At 34.3% G+C, this 20,688-nt stretch overlaps 1 protein-coding gene across 1 annotated transcript; it reads left to right on the forward strand.

The window, feature by feature from the left end:
- Positions 1 to 256: 256 nt before the first annotated feature.
- On the forward strand, positions 257 to 19,129 carry LOC123551481 (ras-related and estrogen-regulated growth inhibitor-like). Its single transcript, XM_045340453.2, has 4 exons — positions 257 to 742; positions 15,303 to 15,359; positions 16,902 to 16,975; positions 18,570 to 19,129. The coding sequence occupies exons 1-4, from the start codon at positions 607 to 609 to the stop codon at positions 19,011 to 19,013; spliced, it is 711 nt and encodes a 236-aa protein (XP_045196388.1). The 5' UTR covers positions 257 to 606; the 3' UTR covers positions 19,014 to 19,129.
- The last annotated feature ends 1,559 nt before the right edge of the window (positions 19,130 to 20,688 follow it).

Genomic DNA, 20,688 nt, shown 5'->3' on the forward strand with positions numbered 1-20,688 from the left:
AAATGGACAAGGTTGTTGATGATATTGGAATTCATTTCACCAAAAATTGCCCTGCCATGTATCTATTGAAATGATACAGGAATGATGTTCCTAAAATAAAAAATGTAAAATCCCATCTGTTCCTTCTGTCATGTCGGAGCGGTTTTGCACTCTAAATTCTGTATAAACCTTACAGCATAACTGGCCAGTTTTATCATAAAACAGGAACGAAAAGGCGCAATTACCATTTCCCGTAGATTCAAAAAGATAAAGTAAGATTTGAATCAACGGAAGTTCACCTGTACGGTGTAATTACAGTAACGCACTGTGTTATCGGCTAATTCTTAGAGATCTTAATCTGTTTGAATAGTATGTGGCGATTCAGTAAAAATACTTACAGGTGCACAAAAACCTTTTTTAAACCGATTTTTGTTCGCATGTTGTGTGAGTAGCGAAATATTATTTACTGGACGAAATATAAGCAATTACTTTAGTGATTAATCAGGACGTAGATGGTGGATTGTGACGCAAATTACCAGTATTTATATATCAGGAATTAATTAATCAAATCTTTAAACAATGTTTGAAAGGAATTCTTGGAACATTTAACTAAAATCAATTGAAAAAATGAATGGAACAAAGCCACCTGTTCAAAATGGAAAATCATTGGTTAATGGACAGAGACCGAGAACACCGAATCAAGAGCGTGATTTTAGTTGCTGTAGAATTGTCCTCCTTGGCAATTCTGGTGTTGGCAAAACTGGTAGGTATGAACGACTTTTACCAAATATGTAAAACAAATATAATTAATTTTTTTAACAATGCCTCTCAGATTTTATGTGGTACACAATAATGTAACGCAAGTGTGTTGCGTCTTTTCACGTTTATACTAGCCTAAGGGAAGTTGACCATTTTTTCATGTCGTAGAAAAAGTGTTTTCTCTCTTTATATGTAGAGAAAGGCTGAGCAAATTCAAATTCCTCCATTTACAGACGTTTGATTTGCAATTAACATTCAAAACTTGGCTTCGTTTGAATTACATAAATATTAAAGAAAATGAATTATCTTGTCTCTTAACTAGTAGGCTTGAGCGCAGTTCTACAATGTAGGGAGCAAGAACATTTTACTTAGAGCTCATTAATGCGTGTTAATCATTAACGGTATATCTTGAAATCAGTAAAATACATTACAAAAGCTTTTAAGGGAACTATGTTTTATGTTCAAGTCTTTGTATTCTATATTCATTTTTTTCCGACGGAATTCTTTTAAGTTCACTTCTTCATGAAATGCTACAACTTCTATAAGTGGTTATTATCATTTCTTGTGTTATCAATAATTACTTATTATAGTAAAATATTAATTAAACATATTGCTTCACTTTTCAAGGCAAGATTAATGTTGATCTACTAAACAAAATGCCGACCAAAGGAGATTTATGTTGATGCAGGCATTGCATATTTCTAACGAATCGCAAAATTAATCTAATTAGATAACATTGATTAAATAGAGGATATTTGTTTGTTTCAGTGAAATATCAATTTTATTTCACAAGTGAGCATCAAAAACGGATATTTTCACGAGTGGCGTAGCCACGAGTGAAAATGACTTTTTCTGATGCTCACGAGTGAAATTAAATTGATATTACACTGAAACAAGCAAATTTTCTTTTTATTTTAAGTGTAAAACTCTATTTTTGTTGCGTAATTTATAAAAATGTCGAAAATCGCGGGAAAGATCAACAGAAAGCATAACACAAATGACGTCATTTTAACGACGTCATCGTCATTATGGTCCCCGGTATTCATAACGCCCGGTATACAATTTGACTTCAATTGCGACGGAGGACCGGAACTAGTTCGGCAAAAACAGTGAAAATAAAATTGATAATCTACTGTTTCAAAACTGTGGATTATCACTTTTATTTCATTGAGAAAACTCTATAATTCACTGGAAAACATAAAATAAAGTGGTATAAAGCACTGCTAAAACTATTTAGGTAAAGATATATACTAAGCTCACACTTTATACATTTATTCTTTCATGGAATTGACGTTTACAAGAGAGTGTATGTGTGTGTTCTAGATGTTCTTCCTTTAGTGTTTGAAATACTCCAGGAAGTCCGGTATTTCTGGAGAACAGACGTTACGGGTTTAATAATATTATATGAGAATTTTTCTATGACCATTGTCTGATCTATAATGGAAATACTGCCTTTATGCAAGGCATGTCTGTTTGCCAAAATAAAACAAGCGTCTTAAGTAAGTTTTAAGTAAGTAAGTTTTATTTGGCACAAGTGTACATGACATGGCAATATAGCGATAAAACAAATGACAAATCAATGCATAATAAATATTACATAGTGACAAACCAACAAATCATTAGATAGTTATATCATATTACTCAGCAAAGCCATGTAATGCTCACCAATACCAGGGATAACACAAAAAAGATGAAATGATTCCTCTTAGACATCCATGCAATATTTCTCACCTTTACTGTTTCCACAGCAGGCAAACTTTTCTGACATCTAAATATAAACACATCTATAAACTGGCAATTTTTGTTTATCATGCCGGTTATTGCTTGCTTATACAGGAGAGGTTGCAGATAACGCAATAGTTCAATTGAAGAAACGCATTAAGTCAAGATTTAAATGCTATTTTGTGCGTTTAGACGAGCCAGGCAACACGAAGTCCCAGTGTGTTTTATACCCATCTAAATCTATAGAAATACCCACAGATTCAGTCATTGTGGTATCTTGTCTGTAAAATAAGTGGTTTACTATCCACGAGTATCAGAAAGTCACGAAAAATGTCAGGCTATCGATCATAGAACAGTTAAAAGATCCGCTCACATTAAATTATAATTCGCCTTCGGATAAAATACAGTTCCCGAGTCCTTAAATCCAGGAAATAATCATACAGGCGAGTTGGTTCAATTTTTATCTTTACCATAAGTTAGCCTACTGGTTTCGACGCAGTTTCCGTCGGCTAGTAGTATCCGTCAACGCGTTATTTTACGTTTCGTGACGTTCTTCACAATGAAGTCGAGATTGTTTCCATAACACTACCCTGCAATCCAGAGCTCTGTGAAATTTCAGCAACAAAGGGTAAAAACTTTCCAAGAAAACTCGAATTGTTCATTCCATAATTGTTTTGTTTACATTCCGCACATGGGGGATTTCACGTGCAACCAATACGCATGCGCAAAGAATAACTCCGTAATCCCCAATTTAGTTGAAAGTTCCTCCTTTTGGCAGTCGAAACCAGATGATTTACCAAAAATACATAATAAAGATAAAAATGAGTCATTTTTGTGCATCGGTAGAACATCGGCTTCACAAGCATGAGATCGGGAGTTCGAGTCTCAGGTTTTGCTTTATTTTTACCTCCTGTTTTCAACAAGCCTAATTTAACACATGAACCTTCAAATTTCTTAAAATTGTATTAATTAATTTCACCAGAAAGATTAAAAAAACACGGATGGTGCTTTTCTAGTCGTATTCACTGTAAAAATGTACATAAATATTGAAACAAAATTTAATGACGGAAACTGTTTCTGTAGTCAACCGATTCAGCTCTATTTATTCACCCCTTTTGGAGCCCCTCTGTGTGTTATCACCTGCGCTAGACACTATTGATATTCATGTTTTCGTAAAGCAGAAGAGCTAAGGTGTTCTCTTTGGGAGCATTTTACGGAACTAAAACGTTCAAGAAAAAAGGTATTTTAAAAACCTTCATTTTATGACGGAAACTGCTTCGAAACCAGTATAACTTAATGAAATGTTCTTTTTTTTAATTCTGGTGTCCAGCTTTGTATGAATTTTTCGAACGAGTTTAAGTTTTTGTGAATGACGTCAGACCGCGCCTGTAATCTCGGCGGAAATGCGTTTCTAAGGTCCTTATTACGCTGTTGGAAATCGACGCCTACATTGGAAATGTTCTATTACCTTTGTGTACCTACGTACCCTCAACTTTTTTGTTTCATTGGATTTTTTACTTTCGTTGTTCAAAGCCCCGAGTCCACTTGTCATTGTATTGAAAGAAAGCCTTTGTCAAACTTTTGAAAGGACCATGTCGGTTCATATATATATAATAATAATAATGGCTATTAAACAAGCATAAACAGTCGTTTTTGCGATTATGATTTTTTCTTCTTAAATTTTAAGAGCTAAAGCTTTGCGAAACTAATACTAGTTCATTATCATTTCGTCAGTGCGTAAATCAATATCAACAAACTTCTCTTGAATTTTGTCAGAATTATTGCCCTTCTTACTTCAATAAATTGGTATTTCTTTGGGTCTTATTTTCTTAAATACTGTAATAGATATAACTTTGTGTATCTTTTTACATTTGGTTTTCGCCATCAAATAAGTAACAAGGCAAAGAATCATAACTCTCTTTCTTTCCCTTGTATTTTGTCAGAAGTAAAGTCGTTTTATACATAGCTAAGTACGTCCACTATCCTTGAATACTATGTGATGCAGCCTTGATGCATTGTTCAGTTGTTTATCACCATTAGTTGAGTAAGTACGGCAAGAACATCTGTCTTGCCTAATGTAAATCATTTACAAGTTGTGCTCGTATCTCTTTTGGATATACGTTATTTTAGTTAACGCGAATATGACAGGTTATAACCCTTACCAAAATGAAAAGTTTGCGGCTAATTTGCCGCAACGTTGCGGTAAATTTGCCGCAAACATTTTAGTTCACCAGAACAGAGTAATAAATGTTTGCAGGAGTTCGCCGGTAGCGGCGACCTTTCGGCAAACGTTTCGGTGACCTTGCTTCAAACTCACCACAGACTTTACTGAATTAAGAGTTTGCCATAACATCGCCAGAAACTTTATCATATGATTTTGTTCACCAAAACGTCACCAGAATCTTTTATCTATATTTTCTTCTCCAAAACATTCGCCATATGATCTTTTAATTATCTGACCAGATGTTAAAGTTCGACAGAGGATTGCCAGAACAGTATCACATGACTTCTTCTTTATTTTTATTGGCTGCATAGAGTTTGGCTCCATTTTCAAACTGCCAAACAGTAGTTGAACATCGATGTATTAACATGAATTATTTATGTTTCTTTACTAAACAAAAACTTCCACAAAAAGATGGATAAATCACCGGAGTAAACTGTGTTTAATTCCGTGGATAAATGTTGCGATGTAAGGTTAGTTTTCACATTATTACGCATGCAATACCAGAATGATTTTTATACGGTTAGCCTTTGTTTATTTCAGACATCACCTAAATACCATTAGATACAATTAATAGATTGCAATAATTTAGTGAATCTGCAAATTTATTAAGACATTTGCACACGGAGGAAATTTTTGCAAATCAGTTATCAGCTTTCACAACGGTTCCTTTGGAATATTTAAAGAGTTTTAAACCCATGTAAGCATAAAATATATTTACTAACGACATACTTTATCATAATGATCTCGTGCATTTGTATTTTTTCTTTATAATTATTTTGAAAATACAATACAATACAATACAATACAATACAATACAATACAATACAATAATTTGTATCATTAAATCATTATTAGCAGATGATATTTTGCTAATTTAAATAGACCTTTCTTACTTTTCTTGAAAATATATCCTTTGTTCTTCAAAAACAAAAAGGTCTGTTACTTTAGCGCCAAAAGTTTGCAGCAAATTTGCGGCAAACAAATTTGCATAATTGTTTGCTGCAAAGTCGCCGCAAACTAATTTGCATAAATAGTTTGCCAAAAGCTCGCCAGAACATTGCCAGAAGTTCGCCAGAAAGGTTTTGGCGAATTTGCGGCAAACTTTTACCATGCAAATTAGGTTTGCCGCAAATTTGCTGCAAACATCATTTGCATATTCATTTGCATAAATTGTTTGCGGCAAATTTGCCGCAAACTCATTTGCATGGTAAAAGTTTGCCAAAAGAATGTTTGCGGCAAATTCACCAAAACGTTTGCGGCAAATTTGCCGCAACGTTCGCCAGAAGCCTGATATTTTGGTAAGGGAATTTCTGTTCCTTTTGGATCTTACTTGTGTGATGGAGAGCTGTATTAGATGGCGTTAGGGGTATTGCACATTATTTCATTACCTCTAATTATGTAACTTCGTTGCGATGTATGCTTCCAAAGGATCTTCTTGTTAGATTTTCTCAAAGCGTAGTTATTCGGACATTTGAAAAAAAAAATCCCCCAAAAATCCGTCCGGTGAGCGTTAAATGTACGTTTACAAGTCTTTATGTGCTTATAATAAGAAAACACCAAACTGGCTTTAAATTTTGTAGGTTCATCAACATCGGTGCAAATCGGTAAGTCTGCAGTCGTATATGGGACAGATCATTTTCAGAATCGCTATTAAAATCGCTACATTCCTTACATTCAAGGTTGATTTTATTGATATAAGATGAGGATTGATAATTGAAAGAACGTTTTCCACTTGTTCCTTTTAACTTGATGTTCTGCAGACATTTCTTAGAGTGGATTTTGTTTTTAAATGCGTTATAATTAGACCTGTCGAAATATTTTGTATGGTATGCTGTTTATAGAAAAGAAGCGGTAACTCTTTTCCTTAAGATGATAAATCATTCGATATTAATTAGCTTACCTAGTCTAAGCAAGTTGTATTTTGTGTCGGTTGTCCGACGGTCACAGTCTGGGATTTTTGGGCGGAACTATGCGGAATATTCTAAATCTTCTATGGCAGGGTTTCAGAAATTTGCAAATTTATCAATAGCCCATTGGTCTACCAATAGTTTTGTCTGGTAGCCCTAACATTTAATGTTATTTGGCAATGAGCTCCGCCGCAGTGCGGTTATTTTGATGGGTGATCGCTGTCCAGAACGAATCAAGCCTCTAGTTGAAAAATGAAAAAAAAAATTAGAATCGCTCATTAGGTTGGTAGTCGGTCCATAGATTTGTGAAGAATTTATGTAAATAAAAAGCACAAATCTTATTTAAAAAATAAATAAATATCCACCATCTTTTAAAATACAAGCGACAACAGTTGCAGTCTAGTGCCTTTGTCCAATAACTCTTCATTTCCATTACATGTCTTTTTCCAATGAGCTATCTAAGGGCTGTCCTTGAATACATTGACAATACCGTTAGCATGTGACTCAACCTGCCCAAGTGATTGCATTTGTATTATAAATACTGATCAAGTTAACAAACAGCTGCATGAGTAGGAGAAGCATTCAACAGACAGTTTTCTATACCAAACTAAAGTGAACACAGCACATGTTGGAGTACAATGAAATCTACAAATTCTTATTCAGCAAAAAGATACAGAATTTTAGCAAGAGCAATAGCTGTTGTCTTTTATGGTAGAAAAGCAAATAAATTGCTAATTAGGATGCAGATCAACTTTATAGAACTGCATAGACTACACAAAACTTTAATTCGTCTACATTCAAATCGCAAATATTTTTATGTTGACGGAACTTTCAGTGAATAAGAAACAGATAGATACGAACTGGGAGCGAATGCGAAGCGCCGCTTTAGATTTTTTAGTTGACCGCAGATAAGTAGAAAACCAATGCTATCTATACTTTAAACAAAGTGAATAAAAAAAATCTGGCATAATAAGTCTTTTTGCCAGGTAATGTCAAATAAATATTCCATTACTATTTGTGGCATCATGTCAGGTTACGCTTAAAAATAAACCATTTCACGTGGTGAGAAAAACACCGGAAAATTAAGAACAGGTCGCGCTAACAGAAAAATTTACGAAAAACATTGAGGAAAATTTTAGTGATAAAAACATGCGCATGCATTTAAATTTGAGTTTTTCAATTTGACTTCCGGAAAGACGAATAACGCTCACGAGTACGATTGATAACGCCGCTGTCATAACATTGACGATGTTGTGATGCAAAGGTAAGTTCCGATGTCTGTGGGCGGTACCTGCTTTTTTTCTCTTTTTTTTTTTTTCTTTTTTTTTTTTAATTTTCCGGCGTGTAATGTGACATCAAGATATTCTTCTATTTCGAAAGTCCAAAGTATTTTTGCGTTATTTTTTATTATTATTATTACTGTCAGTAAGAACTAATACATAGTACATTCCGAAAAATATTTCGTTATTACGAAATAAAGTAAAGATGTAAAATCTAAAATTAAAGTACAGACAGTTTCATTAAACCGCAGTAATGCTTTTTAGCTCGACTATTCGAAGAAGAAGTAGAGCTATCCTACTCACCACGGCGTCGGCGTCGGCGTCGGCGTCGGTGTCACACCTTGGTTAAGTTTTTCGTACCAGTCCACATTTTGACAAAGTCTTTTGAGATAAAGCTTTGAAACTTTCAACACTTGTTTACCATCATCATGGCCAGTTATAGGCAAGAGCACATAACTCCATCAAGGATTTTGGCTGAATTATGGCCCCTTTTGACTTAGAAATCATGGTTAAGTTTTTCGTACCAGTTCATATTTTGACAAAGTCTTTTAAGATAAAGCTTTGAAACTTTCAACACTTGTTTACCATCACCATGGCCAGTTATAGGCAAGAGTACATAACTCCATCAAGGATTTTGGCTGAATTATGGCCCCTTTCGACTTAGAAATCTTGGTTAAGTTTTTCGTACCAGTTCATATTTAGACAAAGTCTTTTGAGATTAAGCTTTGAAACTTTCATCACTTGTTTACCATCACCATGTCCAGTTATGGGCAAGAGCACATAACTCCATCAAGGATTTTGGCTAAATTATGGCCCTTTTTGACTTAGAAATCTGGGTTAATATTTCGTACCAGTTCATATTTTGGCAAAGTCTTTTGAGATAAAGCTTTGAAACTTTCAACACCTGTTTACCATCACCATGTCCAGTTATAGGCAAGAGTACATAACTCCATCAAGGATTTTGGCTGAATTATGGCCCCTTTTGACTTAGAAATCTTGGTTAAGTTTTTCGTACCAGTTCATATTTTTTTGTAAAGTGTTTGACATATGGCTTTGAAACTTTTATCACTTGTTTAGTATAATAGTCTCTATCTGTAGGAAAGAGAACATAACTCTGTCATCTATTTTGGCTGAATTATGGCCCTTTTTGGACTTTGAAATTGGTTCTGTTTTCATAAAAGTCCCTGTTTTGTCAAAACTTTTGGACATGTGGCTTGTAAACTTTGAATACTTGTTTATCATTATGATTTCCATCTGTAGGCAAGAGTACATAACTATTTTGACTGAATTATGGCCCTTTTTGGACTTTGAAATTGGCTCATATATTGCCATTTAGTGCGAGACTTATCGAAATCAAAGTAATACAGGAACATTGTTTGTCTAATCTATTTATTTCTTTTGTCTGAATATCCGTGGAAATATTTTGACCCCATTCTTCAGTCAGTTCTTCGAATAGTCGAGCGCGCTGTCATCAGACAGCTCTTGTTATTGTGTGCAGTTACGAAATAATGTTTCATATTTACGAAATATTATTGTGTTTTTACGAAATTAATTTTTACGAAACAATATTTCTTATTTTCGAAATAATACTTAAAATAAAAGTGTCGAATGTCACTTTAGAGGTTCCGTACATTTCGTCATAAATGTGGGAAAATGCTTCTTAAAGTCAGTGCAGTTATCCACTTTCTGTGCGCTGTGCTGACGATTTGTTTCGCTGGAACACCGAAATTTAAAAGATAGGAAGTATCGTGCACATCAAACATAGCTACAACCACACAACATTATCAAGTTTATTTATTCTAAGAAGAAATTTCTTTTACCAAAAAATTTGTGTCGATAAGCTTCCGTTTTCTTTGTTAGTATAAAATGGTGTACCAGCATCATGAATCTAACAAAAATGCTTAAACCATGGCGCCACATCTTGTCTGGTCGACCTTGTTTGTGATAAAACTGAAATGGATCAAAGAGAAATTAAAACTGGACACGTGCCCTATTCGTAGATAACGATGATTGATTTACTGCGTTTGGGTAATAGAAATAGAAAATATATATTCATTTCTCACAGATAATAGTTTTAATAATGTTGTTTTGTCTGAACTATCATTAATTTCAAAATATAGATGCCGAGTTAAATAGCATGTACATTTTAAGATTACCACACTTTTCAAGCTTATATTCAAGCGTTCTAGAAAATTTGTATACATAAATCTATATATCGCACACACATGACTGTGATGTAAAATGGCAAATTTCTGTAAGGGGGCATGGGTTTAACTTATACCGATTTTTTTGTTTTGTTTTTTGGCTCTATTTTTACTAAGAACATCCTTTTTACTTCCAGGGATTGTATAAATGAAACGCACTGTAAAGCGAGTGAAAATAATTTTGTATAGCCTAGTGTAATTAAATAATGTAACTGGTTGTTATTATGAACTATGATGCATAACCTTAAACCACAGTTATGACAACAGGAAGGTCTAATACGGTTTACAGTTCCGACTTGCTATTTTCATTAGAATATGTCCTAATTTTATTGTTCTAAATACTCTGAATCAACAAGGCAAATATCATGTAAAAAACGACATCTTTCTTTCTGGGTAAGACAAGCCTTGATTTAGCCAGTTTCACAGGGCGAAAAGTAACAATAATGTAGATATTTTCCATTTAAAAACAGATGCAGGCAATAATTTCATGGCAGAACTATTGTTTTCAACAAAAAATTCAACAAATGCTTTCCCAGATTTTCACTGAAAGGACAAGTTAAACTGTAAGGCGTAAGTGTTTGAGTAATAGCAGAATAACCTACGGCATGCGCTTCGATCGGACAACAGCATAAGATAAGATAAATGCCGGTTTCCAGTCCCCGTATCAGTTGTTCCAGATGACAATAAAATATACGATTTCAATATTTACTGTAAAACATTAAATGGGAACGAAGAAATGAAGCGAAATAAATTCAGCATTTTTTCGCACTTATTAATGTTTAAATCGGTTGGAACAAAGACCCAGTTAACGTCTGAAATGCATACACGTACATTATGTTATTCAAAGCAGGAGTTAAATCTAATAAAAGTATAAGTCTGAAGACACGAATTCCTTACCCCACCCACCCTGATAGATTGAACAGGAAACAACACAATTAAAAAACTGACATAACTGAGCCGTGCCATGGGAAAACCAACATAGTGGGTGTGCGACCAGCATGGATCCAGACCAGCCTGCGCATCCGCGCAGTCTGGTCAGGCTCCATGCTGTTCGCTTTTAAAGCCAATTGGAATTGGAGTAACTGTTAGCGAACAGCATGGATCCTGACCAGACTGCGCGGATGCGCAGGCTGGTCTGGATCCATGCTGGTCGCACACCCACTATGTTGGTTTTCCCATGGCACGGCTCATATATCAAATTAATTTGTAAATCTGCTTATCCGTATTTAAGTTATACAAAACGTTTGTGTAAAGTTTCCAAGAAATTGCTGTAAATACGTCAGAGGATCAATTTTATGAAACTAACTATAAGTGGCATGATATATTATTATATTATTATAATAATTTTATTGTGATAAGATTCCATTTTAAGATAATCTGGGACATTTGTTCGTGGTTGCGGCAACTCCGATGAACAACTTTTTTTTTAAATCGAAGAAAAAATATTTCCGCCGTCGATTGACGTTTCAAACGTTCTTATGACATGACAAGAAATATCTTTAAAAATGATGGTCGGCGAATTGTAATAAGGAAAGAAGTTTATGATTTTTTCATCTAACATTCATCTTTCATCTAACATTTTTCAAATTGCAAAACTAAACACCGCACTTTAACAATTTAAATGGTTCTCTTTTAATTTTTCGCAAAGGTTTCATATGGTTGCAATTTTGTTTCGTTTATCCTTAGAGGAATAATTACAGCAGTAGTTTGATGAAGATTCATGAAGCGGTTCATGAGAAGAGGTCATTAAACGTGTTTATATTTTTAGCTAAATTGGTCCCTATCCCCATTTGTAACAAAATAGCAGGAGACCTTACGATATTGTTACACATCGAGTTTGATAAATCCATTACATTTTAGTGGTTAATGCGAAGAAAGGCATATCTACTTTTAGCTATAGTGGTCCCTAATAGGGCCCAAGTTCCTATATAAATAAATTTGGAAGAGGACCTTATAATGATGCTCCAGACCAAGTATGACAAAGATCCACCAAGCTGTTCATGAGACGCTGTATAAAGGCATTTCTAGTTTTAGCTCTAGCAGCCCCTAAAAGGGGTCAAATGTCCCAGCTGAACAAAGTTGGCTGCGGGCCGAATAAAGATGCTACAAATCAAGTTTGATTAGCATACATGAGAAAAAATCAATTAAAGTTTTTTTTTTATTTATTATTTTTATTTATTTCTAAAATAGGCCAACTGATCCCGCTTTAACAAATAGCATATTCGCTATTCATGAATCTTTGGACAATGACGTCACACCTATAAAAAAGTGAAGGTCAAGCAAAACATACAATTGTAATTATTTCAATATTTCTGTTTCATAAGCAAAGTTTGACCGTAGTCATATCACATAGATAAACTGTATGCAGCGTACCTTCATTTCAGTGTAATGAGATTCAGTCATTATATAACATATATATAATAAAACAGATTTTAATATTTGCATACCATACTAAAGAAAGTATTCATATATGATAAATCAGTTAAATAATTTATAACAAATATAACAAATATATCAAAGCAAACAAGTACTCATTTTAATATGCAATCTGAATAAGTCACAAAAGCAAGAAACCTTTTCATATACAGACGACAATTGTAACAAGGAAAATCTTTTAAAAAGCACTTCTCTACATAAAAGACTCTTATCACACCCTTATTCATGTGATACGCAGACCGTATTCAGCTCTTTCTTTAATTTGATATATGTTGGTATTTGAACAGGTTTGAACAGGTTTTTATCATATTTATTAAACTTTAAAAAATCATTTTGAGATATATCAATATTCTTGCTAAATATACTGAGCCAAAGTTAGCTTTAAAACTGTGAACAGGGTCGTTTAGGATAAATGCTTTGTCTACATTTCACTCAGCGTAGCACAATCAACAGAGTGAAAGAAATTGACACTCTCGTCCAATCAGGCAGAGTGTTGCATAAATCTTCCATTTTGATAAATTATCTATAATGCGTTATCAAGTAGTTTGATTTGCAAACTGAAGTCACGTGGCATAGGAAACGAAAACGAATTTAGACGGCGTCGCCGAAAAAAAAATGCCCGTATTTTACATAAGAGAATTAGAACTGATAAAATACACTGCTGGAAAATGATTGTTAAAAGTACAGGTCCGTCTCCAGAATTTACTACACTGGTATTTTTCTCGTAACATTGTATTGTAAATTATGATCACGCTAAGGATATAATTATATAAATTTTACAAAAGAAAACATGCTTTTGATTTAGGTATGCAGTTAAATAAGTTAAAATTGTAAATCTCTTTAAAATAGTTACTATTTTACATAAATTACATAATATCTTCAAAAACAAAACAAAAAAAAAAAAAAAAAAAAAAAAAAAAAACAGGAAGCATAATTTAACTCTTTCAGCTAATTACTTTTGCAGTCCTGATACGACTATGCACATTGGTCAATGAAATATGAAATACAAAGTACGTAGAAAACGATATTTTTGTCTAGAAAAATACCATAAAATTACGATTGTTATTAATGTAAACCGTTTTGCTTCAGTGCAAAGGAAACGCTTTCACACGAAACTCCAAACTAGTCTTAAGCTATGGTTTGGCATAAATAAAATGTTTGATTGAACAAATATACAGAAATATGCATCAGGCTGTATTTTTTCTTTTCTTTTTCTTTTGGAATTATTCCTGTTTATTCCCGTATTTAGTTTTACGTTCTTTGCAAAAATCAGTTTTCTAATCAACATTTAGACATTTATGGAACATGCAGACTATTTTACGACGGTCAAAACAATTTCTACTTACTTAAATAATCATATTCATTCATTCATTATTGCACTTGTTACATTATGTTTTCTGCTATATGTTTTTCATGTTTCTGAGAAAGATTAATGCTGTCAAATATTGTCATTTTAAAATGATATAACACTTTCACTCTTCTAAAGGAATACATATGGCAAAATTATATTTCTTTTCCAAGATATCAAATGCCCTTCATTGTGCCGACAAAGGGGTATGCAAAAGTTATGAGACATTTACCGATACAGTAATATTCTGAAGCGAAACTGTAGATGATAAGAAATTGCGAACAAGACGTAATCTCGGTGTGTGTCTAACCTTTATTATCGTAACTGCCTCGGTAATCACGTAATGATTATTTACAGGTTTAAGGTGTTTTCCGCCACTGTCGAATAAATCATTACATTTGATTGTAATCCCTACACTGGGCGGAGATGTCAAGTTATTTTTTAACAACGGCTTTCGGTTATTGGCCATTGTTATACGTTGAATAAGATGTTTATGAAATTTTGAAATAAAAATGAACAAAAAGTTCCTCATCATTGAGTGTAAATATTAATTTTCTCCTGTCGTCATGCAAAATGAAGATCTTAATCGGTTTGTGTATCCGTTCTGTATTTATCAAACGTCTAGGATCTTCAAATAGCTTGGCTCAAAAAATGTTTATAAAAACAGATACTTTTCAGTCATGTCGGTTCAAGATGTTGGAAAATGAGGGTTCTTGCAAACACAGAGAAATAAATGAGCCACTTTTTATGTTTTACAACCCAAGGAACAACTGTGTAGAGTTATTCTGGAATCGAACAAGCGCTTAAACACAATAATTTAGTAGTATCTTTATCGTCGCTAATATAAACGGGTTTATTTTCCCTATATGCATATACCATGGCAAAGCGCCGTAATTTAGCACTTCGCCGCTTCGCTATCGTAACTTCGCCATCGTGGCTTTGCGCTTCGCCATCGTAACTTTGCGCTTCGCCATCTCGGCTTTGCGCTCCGCCTTCGTAACTTCTGGTCCTAACGGAGCACTGTAGGTCCTTAAAGGTCCAATACTAAGGAAAGTGAACATTTTAATTTCTTTTAAAAAGCACAGAAACTATTTCATTTTATTGGAAAATGAAAGTTGGTATGTAGAAATTCGAAATAAATCGCAGTATATGTACAATTATTTTTCTATGAAGTATGAAGAAAGTTAAAAAGACCTGGGGGTCATTCTGTCGATTCATTGAAATTTCAACATAATACACATACATTTCTTTGAGTTCCAAAGACCTTCCGTAAATTTTGGCCTGCCAATCTTCATTATTTAGTGTCTTGCAGAAGTCTATGCACTGGCTATGAAAAAAATTGCCAACTCACTTTCCCTTAGTTATGGACCTTTAACTGTACACCTGTAGGAGACATTGTACTGTTATGTAATAATTCGAGCATTTTGTTTATACTTTTTTCAGCTCTGACAGTTCGATACCTCACCCGAAGATTTATTGGAGAATATTGTCCAACACTTGGTAAGTAAGCACTATAGCTAGATTCAGAATTTCAATTATTTTAAAATGTGCTGGCATGGTTTCATATTAGTAATTTACTGACAGCAATTTGATTCTAACTAAAAATGAATTTCAGGAAAGATAAAATCACCGTAGATCAGAATTTTACATATTGTTCGCTGTTTTATACCTAAATTTCCCTATAAAGAACAAGATACGTATAGTTTGACACCTGTTTAGAAGCTCAGTTGTTCTTTCATATTATAAGTACATGTATATAAGTTACTTACTGACCAGTTACAAACAAATATGCATGTAAGTAATAGCTGTTACACAAAGCTGCTATAAAAACAGGTAGATGAACAAATATAAAACTTATCATATTGGACGTCTGATGTTTATTTTATTTGATGAACATGTACATAGTCTGTCATCATCATTCCAAGGTAAATGTTCAAGAAGAATTGAAGGCTTCTGACAGTTGTTAATGCTTCCTTTGATAGTTTTCTTGAAGGTTAAATTTGTTTGAAATATATATTAAAGGTGATCAGTCAATTTGAGCAAGATTATGTGACATTTTTCATTTTTATTTCATTTTGTTAGAAATTTATTAAACAAAAGGACCCATTTCATAGAGTTAGATCTCTATTAAAAATATATGTTTAATCATTTTATCTAGTATTACTCCCCTTTAATACGGAAGTGAACTATTGCCAAGGGAGATACTTCTAAAAGTAAGTATGGCAGAGTTACAGTTCTTGCACAATGCTCTGTCTCGTAATGGCTTCTGTCACTGTGAGAAGTTTTCACAAAATTCCTTCATTAGTTTTGGAGATATGCTTTGGAGACGTACGCATGGTCGCACGTACGCACAGTGGCACGGGTAGACAGACGGACGGAGATCATTTCTTCATTCACTTTGCCTTTCGGCGTGGTGGATAATATATAACCATAATTAGGTATAAAACATTATACAGTCTGTGAAAGAATATCTAGCTGCTCTGTGTGATATTTCGGTCTGTCACTGTGTTCTGCGTTCTTGTTGTAACGTCAAGTAGCATTGCAGCAGACACCATTTTACAGTAATAAGAATAAATAGCGTTATATCAAGCGTTTTATCTCACTCATATGCATTTCTAGACCCACGATAACAATATGATATATTATGTCTACAGAGGAATCTGGCAAAGTTAATTGAGCTGTAGATCTAGATTTATTGTGTTCTTTTTCAAGAGAAATTCGGCAATAAGGTATTAAGCTGTAACTCGGCTATAGTTAAATAGTTTGCCTGTGTGTTTTGTCTCTTAGCATATTTTCGAGGGCAAATTGGTATGAAACTATACATCTTCTGCTATGTCAAGTATGACGTGGAATCGCCGTAAGAACCCTCATTCGTCATAAAACGTTAAGGCTTCGTTGCAATTGTGCGTACAACAAAGCAAAGGGGTTTACCTCTGTATAGAGCTAGACATAGTATTTCTGAGCAAAGTTTTCATAGGGAAAGAGAAAGGTTTCAGATCCGAGCATTCTACTTTATAATGTTTAATTTATATGCCATTACAGAAAGCATTCACAAAGTTCAAACATCCGTGGATGGCGAAGACATAAGACTAGAGATATTGGACACAGCAGGTCAGGTATACACCAATCAAATCATTTTTCCATATTGAAGGAATAAAATTTAAGGGTGGCTTCTTCACCTACAGTTTATAAAAATGAGAAACGCATCATATCAATGACAACAGCTTGATCCGGAGTTAGGAATTAAGTTGTTCCAAAACCACTTCGATAGAATTATTTTACAACTCCGATGACAATATAAATTCATTTAAGTTAAAAACTGAAAAATGAATATCAAGATATGTCAAAATTAATATGTAGAATGTTCTGTCTGTAGGGAAAGAATTATTAAATTGAATCTACTCTGCGACAAAACTTTTATATGGCACACATATAATAAAAATATAGTACAGATTAGATAAGGAAAACCCTAGATGCCCCTCCGCCCCACCCACCCACATACACTCCTTCAAGCATTATTGTAGGCACTAGTGAGCACTTCGGTAGAACCACCAACCTTCCATAAGTCAGTTGGAAAGTCTCTTCGCAGAAAAGAATTTTAAATCGAGGCGAGGTTTCGAACCCACAGCGGTTAGAGGCAAGTGATTCGAAGCGATCAGCGACCTTAACCACCCGGCCACTGAGGCTTCTTTGTATGTTTAATACACAGCTTTAGAAAGAAATTATATCAGATCTATGCGCAGATTTGAAAAGAACTCGACAAAGCAAAGATGAAAACCATTTGTTAACATTTGTAATAACAGCTTTTTGTATACAACACACATGCCTTTGTTGTATATGATACGTTACTAGTGTCTTATTTAGATGGACCGAGCAGGCAAGTTAACGGTTAGATCCGTATTTTGAAAATTAATTTCAAACAACACCAGATCATAGAAAGAAAGAGTTGTTATACATGAAAATTGAACAGCTTGTAAAACATGAATATAAATGAGCCGTGCCATGGGAAAACCAACATAGTGGCTTTGCGACCAGCATGGATCCAGACCAGCCTGCGCATCCGCGCAGTCTGGTCAGGATCCATGCTGTTCGCTAACAGTTTCTCCAATCCCAATAGGCTTTAAAAGCGAACAACATGGAGCCTGACCAGACTGCGCGGATGCGCAGGCTGGTCTGGATCCATGCTGGTCGCATACCCACTATGTTGGTTTTCCCATGGCACGGCTCAAATGCCTTACAAAACGATTGTCAGTTTACTCAGACACGCATATAATTCCGGAAAGGACTCGGAGGCCACACTTTCGGACAGTTCTGCGCCTTTAAAATACCATTTTCAAAGAACTGTTACATATCTTCGTTTAGAGGCATTTACTATTTTAACCCAGTGCTCAAACTTCAATTAACTAGGTTTTAACGTAGTTTTCAGCAATTGTTCATTTTCAGAGGGGGGCAACTTTTTGAGAGTATTTTAAGTATCCAGTCATATAGGCCCAAAACATGTATACATGTACTGGGCAGGTGGATTGTTGGTAAAAGTGTTGTTCGTTTGTCAAATATTTCTGTGGTTTGATGATATATTACTTAACCTAAATGCACTATATATGTACATGTATATTATATTAAAGGTAACAAATGTTACTTTGTCCCTTCATGAAAACGCCTGCATATTAAGCAAGTTTGTATAATTAATGATGACCTTGTATTTTCCAGGTGACAGATACAGGCTGTGCATGGAAGGATTATTACGCATTCTGGGGAGACTGTTTTATCTATGTATATTCCATAAATGATAAAGACAGCTTTGAGCAAATTATAAACTTTAAGCGACAAGTGGAGAGTGTACGAAGAAATACTGTGTGTGGGTTGTTAGTAGGGAATAAATCGGATTTACTTCACGACCGCCATGTTCCGGAATCAGACGGTATAGAGCTGGCGGATGAAATCGGATGTAGATTGTACGAAGTATCGGCTGCTGACTGGACGCAAGTGGATAAAATCGTTGACATGTTTGGAGATCTTGTTCGGGACTTCAGAAAATTACGAACCTCACGTGATATCCGTGCCAGAAGACCGAGTTCTTCGACCAGATTTAGACAAGCCATTCAAAAAGTGATAAGTGGACGCAGTAATACTAAAAGAACAACAAATTCCTAGCATACGTTTAAACATTTCACATTTCCTTCTGCATATCTTCGTTTGCAATTACTGCAAATATTATAATACTAATTGTTGTCCACTTGTGTTTGATAATGCAAGTAAGATAAAAATTATCTACATCTTGATTTTTGCTGTTGATTATGTGAGGCGTAATTCGTTGGAGTTTACATTTTCGAAAAGAAACGTGGACAGTTTTTACTCTATGATTGGCAACAAGCAAAGATTAGACACAAGGTCTACATGAATCTGTTTCTCTTGTAGGCTTTTATCTACCCTTATATTTCTTCGTGTAAGAATTGTCGCCAGTCTGGTCTTCAGTAAACCTCTGATACATCAAAAGATTTATGTTTGGTTTTAATTCATTTTCTATATTTTCTAAAAGATTATGCCTTTAAATTTTGTACGAAGAAGTTCAGTCTTTTTTTATTCTGATTTTCTTGCACATGGTTTTACAGGTTTTAGATTTTGACCACGGCGATGATCTTATTCAGAGAATGTGAACAACTTGTTCATGTCCGCATCATCAGTTTTATGCACAATTTTAGATACTTGGCTTATGTTCGAAAGAATTATAAAAATTGACTGGAGTCATAAACTTTGACTACTGTGTCCGCATTTAGCCTAAACATAACTTATTAAAAGTATTGTTCAAAAGACATGTCATGTCATGGCACTGACTATTTGTTATGAAGTAGTTTGGTATTACATAAAGTACAAATGTAACGGATTTTGAACACCATTTGTCAGCAGGAACCATTTCTTAGAATACACCTACTGGGTCCTATATCATGACACCTTTATAAAACCTAGAGTAAATTCTTTTCTTATACTAACATGGTTATATTTATGGGTGGCTTGATCCACTCCACTCATTAACTTAAGTTTGGAGTTACTAATTGATACGGAACTTGGCAAATAGGCAGTATATTATAAGACAAAGCTCCTTATTGCCTTATTTGGGCTTAGATCAAAGTCCACTTCATGTCTATTAGGGTAACGTCAACTTTATCATCTTGGGCTGTAGGAAACCTGCATTGATATCAAAGTAGGGAGTTGCATATAAGGCAAATAAGGCCAAAGTCAACTTAATGCCGGTAAACTAGGAGAAATGTCCTGTAAGCGGGATTAGGATAAAGAAAATCGAATAAAAAGTTTATATCGATACCAAGGTTGACATTGCACATTAATCAAAGGAACGAATATAAACCGTAAGATTAACAAAAGATATATGTGTGTAAAAAAGAGAATAAAAGCACTTACCCATCATATTTTTTATCAAGGTTTACAGCTGGGACCAACTACGTATACCTTTGTTCAAAGTCGTTACCAGTTACCCATATGGGCGACTCATTAAAAGACTATTTGCAAGTTTAGTTGGAGGACAGTGCAAGATACAGAGAACGGTCCAATTCCAGAAACTTCTTGTCAAACGTAAAGTATTCATACTTTGGACTCTTATTAATTTCAAGTTTTCTTTCTATTTCTTTCTATTTCGCTCAAGAAAATAAGGCATAGCACATGATAATAGAAAATAAATGAGGCAACAAAAAAAAAAACGAATAGAAACAAATAACTATTTCTAATCGAATGTTAGTAATTTTAGTTAAAGGAGCGGGATTCGAACCTATGGTCTCTGATTTCGTAGTTCGACGACATTTTAAACGTTATTCCC

Source organism: Mercenaria mercenaria, chromosome 4, assembly GCF_021730395.1.
Source record: "Mercenaria mercenaria strain notata chromosome 4, MADL_Memer_1, whole genome shotgun sequence".
Lineage (NCBI taxonomy): Eukaryota > Metazoa > Mollusca > Bivalvia > Venerida > Veneridae > Mercenaria > Mercenaria mercenaria.

Coding starts and splice junctions, on each gene's coding strand:
- LOC123551481 (XM_045340453.2), top strand. CDS start 607: ATGAATGGAACAAAGCCACCTGTTCAAAATGGAAAATCATTGGTTAAT. Junction 743..15,302: donor TTCTGGTGTTGGCAAAACTG/GTAGGTATGAAC, acceptor TACTTTTTTCAG/CTCTGACAGTTCGATACCTC. Junction 16,976..18,569: donor TATTGGACACAGCAGGTCAG/GTATACACCAAT, acceptor TGTATTTTCCAG/GTGACAGATACAGGCTGTGC.